The 13,694-nt window shown below is 41.6% G+C and overlaps 1 protein-coding gene across 2 annotated transcripts; it reads right to left on the minus strand.

Annotated features, from left to right (window-relative positions):
• Nucleotides 1-6,510: 6,510 nt before the first annotated feature.
• On the minus strand, nucleotides 6,511-13,083 carry LOC131318084 (MDIS1-interacting receptor like kinase 2-like). 2 transcript variants are annotated; one of them, XM_058347889.1, is made up of 4 exons: nucleotides 12,914-13,083; nucleotides 8,136-10,288; nucleotides 7,606-8,053; nucleotides 6,511-7,489 (listed from the first exon to the last, which is right to left on the minus strand). In XM_058347889.1, the coding sequence occupies exons 2-4, from the start codon at nucleotides 10,230-10,232 to the stop codon at nucleotides 7,116-7,118; spliced, it is 2,919 nt and encodes a 972-aa protein (XP_058203872.1). In that variant the 5' UTR covers nucleotides 10,233-10,288; nucleotides 12,914-13,083; the 3' UTR covers nucleotides 6,511-7,115. The 2 variants fall into 2 exon arrangements, with proteins under 2 accessions (XP_058203872.1, XP_058203871.1); XM_058347888.1 differs by lacking the exon at nucleotides 12,914-13,083 and having other exon boundaries at nucleotides 8,136-10,314.
• Nucleotides 13,084-13,694: the final 611 nt, after the last annotated feature.

Consider the following 13,694-nt stretch of genomic DNA (forward strand, 5'->3'; position numbering starts at 1 on the left):
AACCGGTCTGGACTGATTTGATCCGTGCTTTTTGGATTTTGTCTGTGGATTAATAGTCCAGACACGGATTTGAAAATTAAAAAACCGTGAGATACGGATTAGGATTGGATTTTCATTTCAAAACCGTGAATTAGCCGAACCGGATCGTGAGATATTTAAAAAAATAAAAATATAGATATGTGTAGGTAATATATACTTATAAAAAATTATAATTTTACTAATTTGCTTGTTTGTTTTGAGAAACTAATTAATTTGCTATTTTTTGTTTGGCTTTTATGAGATGTAATAAGTAGATTATGCTAGACCAGAATTTGTGTATTTTGGATAATGCTTAGTTTTATTTGATTGTTGCCTTTACCATGTTTATTGCCTTAATGCCTTTACTGCCTTTACAATTTGGACAATGTTTATGGAAATTAGTGTTTGCATTTTTATTTGGAATATGATCATGGTAGTAGCATCAATTTATTTTTTTTTGGAAGGAAATCCATGGATAAAACCGGAACCGAACAGTGAGACTTTTGGATTAGGATTGGATTGCATTTTCTAAAAATCGTGAGATACGAATTAGGATTGGATTCATACAAATCCGATCCGATCCGGACCGTGGACAGCCCTAATTCTTACATCATTTCTCACAAGTGAATGTGGTGCCAACAGAACTATTTAGAGGGTCTCACCATGACTTGTGAAATATGATGTAAGAATGAATATGCAAAATTCTTCTTGTGGCCCAAGATATATTCCTTCTTTAACATTAATTTGCTGCCTGGGATGTATTTTCTTTAACATCTCCCATTAAGCCCGCTCCCATTTGACCCCTTCCACTATGGCCCTAGCTTGCCTCAAAAAGACCGGCCACTTCTGGTGGAGAAATTTTTCAGTGCTGGGTACCATATGGTGCCCACTTAGTGCATCCAGGCTGTCCATTTTAGATTTGGAGAGTGAAAAATGAGAGAGAAAGAGCAGAGAGAGAGAGAGAGCCTCTGAATGTTCGCGTCAAATGGCAGTGGGATAAAATAGAATACTTTTCTTTGTGATTATCAAAAAAAGAAAAGGAAATGAAAGATCATGATAATATAGGAGGGGGCCGGAGTCTACTTTTGAGGGGGAGCATTGCTTTCTCGTTTAGTCGAATCACATTGAGGACTTAGCTCGGTTTGACTTCTTGAGGGGGAGTCGTCTTGAAACTCCAAGTGTACATGAGAACCAACCCCTTTGTTGAATTGAGCTTGATATGATTTCCATGATTCACACATTCACTTTAACATTCGGCCATGTTTTGTGTTGCATTCTTCCTCTCGTATCTCTATGATGAGACGTTACACCGTTCGCTCATGTTTTGATTTTGATGTGTATGTTGATGGTTGTTAATGATCGTGATAAGAGAGGATATGTCGCCTTTGTTGCTCTAAATTTTATGTAAGTTCATATTGGTAGTTTTGAATTCAAGTTTTTTTTCCTTCTAAGTTCATATGTTTTTTTTTACCGTTCCGAATGGGCGTAGCCGGTTGTGCTAGTTTTCTTTTATATACTCACACACACACACAAAAACCCCTCCGCCAGCCCGTTAATCGCCATATGATTCTCTCTGTTCTATGCTACTAGTCGATTTATCTTTGGTAGATGCTCTGTTCGTACTTGCTAGTTTTCTTTGAACATTGGCTAGCCTTGTATGGCTGTTTCACTTGCCAGGAGGATGGTTTATTGGCTTTTTTAATGACGTAGTTGTTGAATCTGTGTACATCCGTTTTTGACACTGCGGATCGGACTAGCCGTGATTGGCCATTTAATTAAGTCTTTGATTAAATTGAGCCGAGGCTATGTAATTGATTGGTTGTTAAATGTATTCGGCCATGGGTTTTCTGTTACATTTGGGCCCAAGAAGAACGTAGCCCACGGTTTTTGGGAAGGAAACCCACAGTTTGGCCCACGAAGAAATGTTGATTTGGTCCATGAAATGAGACCCACGGTTTTAGGGAAGCGGTTACTTCCCGGAGGCAGTTGATTTTTTCCAATTCAAAGGCCAATTGACTTAGTCAATTGGACATGTGTTAAACTCGTGCAAAGAGGGGGTAGGGGAGTTATTGCCACATCACCCATGATCTGTTAACTGTCAGAATGCATGAAAGAAGGAGCATCATGGGACACATGTCGGCCTGTGGAGTAAAGCAGAATTCGAATTCAAGCCTGAATCAGCTTACTACTATGCCTATAAATACAAGTTCACAAGATGAAAAACAGGTCCAATATCAATCAAAGCTCAACTTCAAAAACTTTCCTATTTTCAGTAAAGTAGATTATCGAGTACCTCGTGCTCAAACCCCATTTGAACTCACTTCTCCTAGTAGTTTGAATTTTACTTTTCTTGTACCACTTTATTATTCCGGAGTAATAAAGTTTACGTTTTTATGATTTACACATTTCCTATACGACTAGGAAATTTTAAGTCCACAACCGTGTGGCAAACCACGAACCTCATTGTGATCAATAACCTTTGGGTTACACACGATCGCTAACAAGTTAGAAGTCAAGATTCACGGCAATCTTCATCCAAAGTTAGGCGCTACAAGTCTTGGCACGCCCGCACTCAACCAACCCACGCCCGCAAACGCATCCACGCTTTACTCGGTGTACGTGTGTCAAAAACGAGAGTTTCCAGAATCTTGTTATGGTTTTTGGATATTGACATTTAAACTTCTATGGTTTATGTTCTCTAATATTGGCTGCCTCTTATTCTTGTAGTTGGCTATTGCTCTATAATGGATATTAATTTATGCATCCTGGCTAAACTAAATCATGTGCAGGGCATTATTCTTGTTGTTTCTATCCTGCTCATCCTTTGTCCTTCCAAGACAAAAAGGGCCGGGGGAGAAGGAATTCTGGGTATCTAATCCTTGTTTTTGTTTGAGTTATGGTTGCAGTGGATTAACGACTCAGAGATACGAGAGTATTTTTGTAGGGTGTTTTGTCATGGAAGTGCCAAGGGGGGGATTGTTAGCTCCAAAAAGTGGGCGCTATTTTTTGGTTGGCAATTCTATTGACAAAACGCATTTTTCTTTGTATCTTATTCTTTATCGAGTTGTATTTTTTTTCCCTAAGTGTAGTGAGTCTATATAGGATTAGAGTGGAATCTTTATTTGTAATTGAGAGGGTGAATCGAATGGCTAAAGACAGAACGACTTCGCAAATGGAGGAAGCTAAATCGGAACGGATTCATTGGGATATAAATCGGATATCCATCGGAAGCTCCTGTCTAATTAAGGCGGTACTGATCGATCCGTGAATTGGTCGGTTTGTGACATGTTACATCTAATATAAATAGAAGACTACTTATGTTGGCAACTAGGGTTGGACGTGGAATATAGCAGTCAAAAGAAAGTGTAGCGGCAATTTAAAAAAAAACGAGAGATGTGTCTGCTTTGGGTCTTGGAGTTCAAGTGATTTTCATGGATCATTGAGGCATCAATCAATCTCCAAGAAGTCTCTACAAACTTTGATTCAATCAACTTGAGTAAACTTCCAGTGGATTTCTGGAAGGATTTTTGGAAGGTTTGAGGATTCAAGGTGGCGGCAATCAAATACTGGGTGTGGTGAACGAGGATTCGGCAATCGATCTTGAGTCAATTGGTGAGGATTCACGATTTTGTAGTAATGTCTTTTGTAACCGCACAATGGTTTTCGTAGTGTTTGATTCCTTTGCCCATTTAGGGTTTTTCCATGTATACTCGGTGTTCATCGTTTATTCTTCGTTCCTATTATTGCTTGATTATTCGGTTGGTAGCAAAATAAATTTTTCAAGTGGTATCAGAGCTAGGAAGTCTTGGGTTCGAGTCGCAGGAGCGTTATCGTGAGGGAGGGATTGCACCCAGAGTGCCCCCATGAATTTGGTTACACAATATCACTCCCTACTGCTCTAAAAACACACTTGCGAGTGCGATGTCGAATGCCATCAAAGATTTAATTAAAACCCTCCCTACCACCAATTGGTTTTAGGAGAGATGGTGGAAAGTGGTCCGACAATCTTTTATCTCCAACCGAAATGTTTTCCGAATTTTTGGATCTTCTAAGACAAATTTGTACGTGGGTAGAGGAGAGTGAGAGGGTTCCCCCACCGATTGAGTGTTTAAGTGTGAGATGAGAGATGTGGTGAGTTGAGGGAAAGTGACAATGTGTGGGAGTTGTAATATATGTTTGTGTATTTTGATTCAAGCTGAATTAAAGTATTTGTGAGTTGTGTGTGATGAATTCTCTCAATCCCTAGAGCATGGGGTGTGCTCTGGGGTGAAGATTGTGTGCAAGACGCTGAGTAAGAAAGAGAGTGGTATTCTCTTGAGGACTTTTTCTTGCTTTGTCTTTATTTGATTTTTTTTGTATTTGTTAATTTTGCGTTAAATTTGATCAGGAAGATGCTAAGTTGATTTTGGAGATTCCGTTATCAAGATTCGAGGAGAGAGACAGACCAATATGGCACTATACTAACAACGGCATTTTTTTTTGTTTTTTTATTTTTTTGTCAATCGATAGGATGATATTCATTGATAACAAAAGAATAACAACAAAAGGGTAGAGATAATATAACAGCCACAATAGAGGCCACGCAGAACATTCAGGATCTCACACAACCTAATGCGCAAAACAAATCAAGAACATCTCCAATCAGCGCAACACTAGCCAAGCAACCAACAAAAAACCTACGTAGGGGTTAGGAAAGCCCCCTCAACGGGGGAGAAAACAGAAAGAACCGAAAGAACATCAACAAAACAAAAAACCTACAGCAGATCATCACACCCAAATCCAGTTGTCCAAAAAACGCCGACAAAACGGAACCACAATCACCACACCCTATCGTATAGCACCACCAACTACTATCTCCGTCCCAAGGAACTACGCCCCTATCAGGGCTCGAACCTATGCGACGCCCATAACGACAAGAATGGGGCCGGCCTGATAACATCAATGGAATTGCATGACGATTGAAAAGAAGAGCACACAGTGAGGAAGATCGGACAAAGGAGCACACAGGCAGACTGTTCTGGCGACGACCAGCTCCGTCGACATTAGAACTCACAGAAGTCAGGGGATAGATATGAAGTAGAGAGAGAGGGGGGGGGGGGGAAGTCCCATCCCCCCCCATTTACGGGGAGGGAGGGGAGGGGGAGAGTAGTGAAACGACGGCTAGGGTTTAGAAAGTTAGAGAGAGAGGGAGGACGGTTGTTCCACTTGGGGTTGGTCGAGGGATAACAACGGCATTTATACGGTTAAACCTGGGTATGAAACAATATTGGCTATGAGAAGAAATGGGCTTTTGAGTGGCAGTGCTGATGGTGAAGGGAGCAATCGGGTCCAACAGAAGGAACTGTGGCGAACTGTGTGGTCGCTACCTTGTCAAGGTAAGATTAGCCACTTTGTCTGGAAATGCTTTCATGATATTCTTCCTGTTAAAGATGTGCTAGTCAGGAGACATATATCTTGCAAATGATGTGTTGTGCCCTCTGTGCAAGGAGGATAGAGAATCAGTTGTTCATTTGTTTGTAAGGTGTCCCTTTGCGCAAGTGGTGTGGAGGTTGTCCCCGTTGGGGGTGAACATGTCAACTGTCTTGGTGGAGGATATTATGTCTTGGTAGGGTAATATGCTGGAAAGATGGAAAAACATGAAAGAGAATAAAGAGGTTTGGGCTGCTGTAGGTTCAATTATGTGGAAAATCTGGAAGTGCAGAAACGATTTGGTTTTCAATGGCAAATCGTGGTGACCGGAACGTGGTGTGTACGCAAGCAATTTTAGAAGCAAGTGAATTTCTAGCAGCTAACGAGCCTGTGCGAAGCAAGCCAGGCACATGTGGGTGGTAATCTGCATGGGTGGGAAAAGCCAGCTTTTGGGTGGGTGAAGCTGAATTTTGATGGTGGTCTTGACAGACCTATCAAAGTGAGTGGATTGGGCCCATTGGGGATTGTGGCTAGCTAGGGAGCATGATGGAAGGTTTAGAGCGGCAAGGGTTGTTCATCTTGGGTATGTGAGCATGAGCCCTCTGGCTCTTGAGGCAATGGCGGCAAGGGAGTGCTTGGTTTTCGCTAAGGAGATCGTGATTCTTTTCAGGTGGTCAATATGATTAATGACGGTGAGGACTTTTTCTCCTCGGTAAGCATTCTTATAGCAGATGTGAAACAATTGATGCATGCGAGACTTTATTGATGTGAGAGTGAGTTTTGTTAGGAGGATTGGCAATTTTTTGGCTCACGATTTGGCCAAGAATTAGATCATGGGAGTTTTATCCCCCAGCTTGTTAATTCTCTTTGGGAGGTTAATAGCCCTTCTGATGTATTTTGTTTGACATTCTATTATCAATAAAATCACTCCTAAACTTTGGCAATAAAAAACTGGACTGGAGCGTTTTAGTGCATCAAATATAAATGGGTGGTTTGAATTTGTGACATACTTTGCAGAAGAAGCGGATGAAAAATCACACTAAATGATGACTATTCAGAATATTTTGCTAACAAATGCAACCATGAATGATGAATTTGTTACTAAGGTACAGAATTTCGGAAGGATTGAGGATCTCAAGTCGATGTTTTCAAGATCACAATTCGGCTAAGAACTAGAATCAGGTAAAAACAGATACTATCCTCCAGTGAAATCACCACCACAGGCTATCATGATTCGATTTCCAAATTGAAACCATTCTTCAAAGTAGAAGCTGAAACTAATCTTCAAAGTACACTTGAAAAATGCGAGACTGGAATTTGTATATCACCACTCTTTCAAACAATCATCGACAATGTATACAGTTCTGCAAGTCCCCGGGTCATTGGCTATGATACATGATGAAGTCCTAATGGATACACCAACGAGCCAAAGGAGACACCACCGAGCTTTGATAAGGCGAGACAATAACGAAGATGCCTAAGGATTTCGATTGTATTATACATATTTGACACCACAAATAGTAGGGAAATAGCCCCAAAGAACTAAAATAACAACATTTTCCTTTCATCGCGAAGTCCTTTGCTCATTAACATGGCTTTTGGTACTCGACACCATTGCCCCAAAATCCTGACTCTAACCCTGATTACACGACAGAAAGAGAGAATGAGGGAGAGAAATATCCAACTAACTAACTAAGCATGGGGAGCTCATCAACACCCTCTCTAACAGACTTAACCAACTCTGGACTCTCTCTGCCAGCTCCAGCATTCATCTCAAGCACCTGAGATGCATCGTACATGGTAGGTCTAGAACGTGGATCGGTGCGCAAGCACCAGACTGCTAGATTCAAAATGGAATCCAATTCGTCACTTAGCTTTTGACTCTTAGGAGGCGGAAGACGGGGATCCAAGACATCTGCCAATTGTATGCGTTCGTTGTCAACGGATGAGTATAGGTTTGAACTGAGTTCTCCCGGATGCGATCCCATCAATATCTCAAGTGTCAAAACTCCAAAGCTGTACACGTCGCATTTCTCTGTCACCGCCATCGTGTACGATAATTCTGGCCATGCCAAGGAAAAAAAAAAAACACCAATAATGTCACATGTTAGTTCTCACTCGCGAATCAAACTAGCCAACCAAATAAAGGATGGCCTTTCGAACACTATTTAAAGTTACCTGGAGCAATGTATCCGAATGTGCCTGCAACCACGGTCCAATTTGAAGAATCGGGCTTCAAAAACCTTGCCGTGCCAAAATCTGAGACATGAGCCTCCATTTCCGAGTCCAACAAAACATTCTTGCTCGATATGTCCCGATGAATTATGGGAGGCACGCAGTTGTGATGCAGGTAAGATAAAGCGTGAGCCACCCCTTTCACTACGTTTACTCTCTTGCTCCAGTCCAACTCCCTGGCATCTTTCTCTCTCCTCAAAACGTCCGCCAGGCTTCCTCTCTCCATGTATTCGCAAACCAAAAAAGTGTGCTTTTTGTGGTAGCAGAAGCCGTAGAGTTTCACAATGTTCCGGTGCCTTATTTCCGTCAGCGTTGCTACCTCATTTGCAAAACTCTTGATCTCCCCAATCTCTGAACCTTCATTCATAAATAGCTTTTTAACTGCTACTACCTGTTGAAGATTCACACAGAATATAAGATAGCAAATCGAAAGGATAGATAGAGAAAATTTATTAAAAAACTTCAAAAGGTACCTGCCCACTTGGTAAGTTAACTTTGTAGACTCTGGCCGATCCTCCATGTCCAATGCAGTATGCATCGTCGAAATTTTCTGTAGCGCGGATAATATCTCCATACACAATTCTTCCACAGAAATTCTGGATCAAAAAGATGTTTTCTCCCTTTACACCATCTTCTTTCTGGCTTCTCCGGTTACTTTTTCGGTGAAGCGCGATAGCCCCAACAAGCAAAAGCAAGAGAAACAACGAGCCTAACGAGGTAGAAACTGCAATAATGATCAACCGCGAGTTTCCTTTGTTTTCCTTTCCTCCACCTCCAGACACTGAGTTTTTGCATGGTGTCAAACCTTGGATTGAATCACCACATAGATTCTTGTTATGAGAAAATGCTTCGGGCGGAGACGAATTAAAAACCTTGGAGTCAGGCAGAGGACCCTCCAGTTCATTGAACGACAAATCGATCGTTGACAGGCTGAGCATTCCGCTAAACGAATCCGGTATAGAACCGGAGAGAGAGTTGTGGGAGAGGTTTAAAGCTTCTAGGCTCATTAGATTCCCGAGCTGAGGCGAAATCTCTCCGGTGAGTGAGTTGTCACTAAGGTCCAGCAGGCTTTGTAAAGTTCCAAGATTACCAATCTGATATGGAATGCTCCCATTCAGTTGGTTTTTGCTCAGGCTTAGAAACAGCAATCTTGAGATATCTCCGATTTGACCCGGAATCGGTCCGCTTAGCATGTTCATGGAGAGATCAAGAGAAGCCAAATTGGACAGTCCCCCGATCTCGAACGGTATTTGTCCAGAAATTCTGTTGTCACTCAAGTTTAACGACAATAGTTTCGACAATCGTCCAACTTGTGCCGGAATTTTCCCGGTTATCTTGTTGGAGGAAAGGTCAAGCACTACTAGCTGGTTCAACTGGGAAATTTCCACCGGGATTTCACCTCCAATAGAATTCCCACCAAGACTCAGCCGTGTCAAGTTACTGCATTCTCCCCATGTGGGTAAAATTTTGCCTTGCAAATTGTTGCTGCTCAAATCGATATAAGTGAGGTTCGGGTACGCTCCAAAATCTTCATCAAGATTTCCTGTTAGTTGGTTATATTCGAGCCGGACTCTGTACAAGGATGTGCAGTTTTTGAGGCTTACCGGAATTGGACCGGTGAAGTTATTGTACCCCGCGGTGAAATTCGCTAGCATTCCGCCTTGACACACTTGTGGAGGTAATTGACCACTCAAATTGTTATAAATTAGATGAAAAACTACCAATGATGAAAGATTTCCGATTTCTTCCGGTACTGGACCAGATAAGTTGTTCGAAAACAAGCTCAAATCGGCTAACTTGGTCAAGGTGCCGAAATTCTTAGGAATCTGGCCAGAGAATCCGTTTTGGTTAAGATGTAGGTAAGTTATCTTACTCAAATTACCCAAAGACTGAGGAATTGGGCCAGAAAATCTGCTGTTATCTAAAGCCAAGAGTGTCAAATCTTCCAAATTACCTATCTCCGGCGGGAGGGGACCACTGAGCAAGGTATCCTGAAAGAGTAGCCTTTGGAGGCTGAGCAGGCCGGTTTTAGCCTGACTTGACCCGCGGTCAGGAAATAACCGCCGGTCAAGCTGCCCTGTTATGGCGTTTCGTGAAAAATCCAGCTCAACAACCTTAGTGAGATTCGCGACAGAGAGAGGGATTGTGCCCGAGAATGAGTTGGTGGAGAGATCAAGATACACGAGGTTCGAAAGTAGGCCGATGTTGGTGGGTATGGTACCATTGAGTCGGTTGACTTTGAGGTCGAGACGGAGGAGGAGAGGGAAATATGAGAAGTTTAAATGGTCAAGAGTACCTTGTAGTCCCGTGTAGGCAAGGTTCAGCCCGGTTACATTTCCTGCAGCGTTGCATGAAATTCCACGCCAGTTGCATGGGCTTGAAGCTGAAGAGTTGCCATTTGTTTGGTTGAAAATCCACGAGCTGACGATTGTTTGGTTGCCCAGGCTTTGTTTCCACCGGAGAAGAGCTTCAGCTTCGGGATTTTGTGGTGGTTGAGCGGTGGAGGGAGGTGGGAAAGCCACCAGAACGGCTGAGAGAGCCAGAGCAAGGTAGTTGAATAGGTACGGCATTGTGAAAAGGTCTGATCCGGTGGTTTGATTTTCTGGGTGCACTTTATTTATTACCTCTTTCAAGTGGAAAGAAAGGGACATAATGAGGAGAGAACTGTGCTACACACATAGCAATCTGTACACAGATTTCGTTGTGGGGCCCATCACGAGTCCCACACAAATTATCCGAGCCGTTCATTAAATGTAAAACATTTTTTCAAGGGTTCCCATAAAAAATAAGCTCAATCCAATACCTATAGGTGCTTCATCCAACCATCTAAATTTTCATTCAGATTTTCGGATAATGAAAAGTTATATGTTTGGATCGAGCACCTATAGGTATCGGATTGAGATTATTTTTTACGGGGACCCTTGAAAAAATGTTTTACATTTAATGAACGGCTCAAATGATTTGTGTGGGACCCGTGGTGGGCCCCACAACAAAATCTGTGCACAATCTGTGCACAAATTGTATGTGTGTGTAGACTTTCATAATGAGGGACAAAAGTCAGACTTCTTGAGTTCGTGGTTATTGAACATATCTCAGCGTTGTCCCACCGTCCATAAAATAACTTTAAAATACAACCGTCCATGAAATAACTTTAAAATACAACTCCCATCCGAGACAACTATGTTATGTTTGGAGTCGTTCAATTTATGTTAACTCAAATCAAATAGTTATTGGTCTAAGTCCTCGGATTATAAAATCACCTTGACTTATTATTGCCTAATGCACAAACTCAGAGAAAAAGTAGTATCAATTTTTCCCTCTTCGATCAGAGTGTGCCCAGAAATTGGGCCTAGCAGCACGCTGCTGTCTCCAAGGGGACAGCAGCCCCCCGCCTCCCATAGACCATATGTATCACGTATCTTCATTTTAAAAATCTCCTCTAGAAGCCTTTATTGATGACACCGGCGGCTTGGACTTTGGAATTACACCAAGCTCTAGACATAAAAAAGTGAACTTTTTGGATTAAAAAGTTTAGGTCTAAAAAGTGGATTGGTTTGTTAAGAACCAAGAAAATATAGGTGACCACCGAGGGCGGTAGCTTACTCCAATTGGTTAGGGTGGTCGAGCAAGAAGGTTCAAAGTCGTGCTAGACTCTGCTAGCTAGGAGTATTATACAATTTTCTCATATCTCAAGAGAAGTGTGTTTTGAAAAGATATACTATATCGAGATCCAATGAGCGGTGATATGCATCATGGTTAAAGCTCTTGATGAATTCTACACAGTGAAGCTCGGCATCTTCTGCCGATTGTCATTCTGTTCAGTTGAACGATTTATATTATTGAAACAGACCCGACAAGAGCCCTTAAATAAGGGTCATTATTTAGTCCGAAGGCCCACGGTCCGCTCGTAGCCCGCCTAATTCGCCGGGCTTTTATCCGGCCCGAGCCCGTCCAACGGACAGGCTAGCCTGTAGTTTTCAATGGACGGGCTTGGGTCCAAGTATTTTTGCTTGACCCGCCCGTGAGGCCTACCTGACAGCCCACCTATTATACTAATTTATTATGCTCCACTTTAGTCCACTACCACCAACTATACTAATTTATTATGTCCCACTGAGCAAATAAAGAAAAGAAGTTCACTTACCGAGAAAAGGAAACAAAAGTCTGGTCTTGAAAGACTAGAGAGGTGCGTGAGGTGCTCTATGCATTTGTGGTTGGCTGTAGAAACCTTGTCGGCTGGAGTTCTTTTAATGCTCCCAATGCTATAATATATACAGTAATATATACATACAATATATAAATGTGTATGAACTGTATTAAGTGTAGAGTGTTAATTTTTTTTTTTTTTTATTGTACTAATATAATGTACATTTTTTTTGTGAGGCCCAGCCTATGAGCCTGCCCGAACTTTGGCCCGCCAACCTGGCAATTGGGCTAGCTCGTGGGCGGGTTTGGGCTTCAACTTAAGAAACACAGTCTAGCCTGCCTGGCCCGCAAAAAGAAAAAAACCCGCTCAACCCAACCCATGGGAGGGCTTGGGTAGTGACTACGCGAACTGGACCAGCCCGACCCAATGATGACCCTTAAACGGGCAAACTGCACGTGTGGATGTCAACTGCTCAGAAGCCATCTCCCCTTAAGAAAAACACGTAACAACACTAGTAGACTCCTGTCGAGGAGCGCTCTTAGATTTTTTTTAGAGGATTCCAACCTAGCCAATCAGTAATAGACTGAATAATCTCTAGAATATATTAACCAAGTTTGAATGACTTTTTTTTTTTATCAGAAGTTTGGGTTACTTAAATGAGAGATATGTAATAAAGTTCAAAACTCCCCTCGCGTGGATCCGGGATGCATGTGTAGGTACTAATAAAGGAGAGGCCTTGTTCGTTTGGAGGGACTCAAAACCCTGGGGCACGGTCTCCCATAAAATTTATGTATCTCCCTATACTTATTACTCTTATAAACTTCCCTCAAAATCCAAAATTAACAGGGTCCAAGAGATTTCACTAGGACAATACGGACGACAGAGACTGGACCACGTAAAAGAGATGCAAATTTCATATTCCAACTCCGCCGCCACAGTAACCGCCACTCCCATCCCCAGCTCTCCGCGCACCAAATCACCACTACCGCAGTCCAACCCCATCAATCAATTAACCCTCAACGTATCAATCGATTTAACAAAATGGAGAGGGGGATGCAATCTTGGCATAGAGAAAGAAGCAGAAACTCTAGAGCATATAATTACCTGATTGTGGGTTTGACGACCGCAGTGGTGTTCTACGGCGTGGATCGTGGAATTGTCAAGCCTGGAGGTGTTGGGTTTGAGATAGACATTCCGACCCGAGGATTGAGATTCTTTCTATGGAGAGAGAGAGAGAGAGAGTAGGTGAACAGGCTCCTTCGGGGACGAAATTGACAAAACAAGATTTGAAGGACCGAATGGATAATACAACAAATAAGGGGTGAAACCCGTAGTTCTAGAATTCTTACTCTAATCTTTTTCTTACGGGTGGTTTGATGCTGATTATTTTGGTGGATTATAGATTCTTGATTATGATTCTGAATTTTAATTTTAATTTTTGGATTCTGAGAAACACACAATCAAAATCTATGGAAGTGTTTGGGATGAAAAGTACGGAGTACATTATGAATCTTGAAAGCGTTTAATAATATGATCAGATTACTAGATTGTGGGTGTACATTTGTCACGATAACCTGACTATTGTTTCTTAATTCATTATATACATGACATTATTTTTTTGTAGACATTTTAAAAAATTATTGGAATATTACACAATTACACCCTACTAATAAATGTTCTATAGAATTTAAAAAATCTAAGTATATAATTATATCAAAATTACTCTTTAATTGTAGTAAGTATGAGGGTAGGGTAGTAATCAAATATTATCACAAAATTTTCCATGCCTTTTAATTTTCATTTCATGTGAAAATAGTCCTTAAATTTTGAGAATCCATAATAAGAATCCAAAAATAGCTCCAACTACTTTTCAGAGCCAGTAGAA

The sequence above is a fragment of the Rhododendron vialii genome, chromosome 2a, assembly GCF_030253575.1.
Source record: "Rhododendron vialii isolate Sample 1 chromosome 2a, ASM3025357v1".
Lineage (NCBI taxonomy): Eukaryota > Viridiplantae > Streptophyta > Magnoliopsida > Ericales > Ericaceae > Rhododendron > Rhododendron vialii.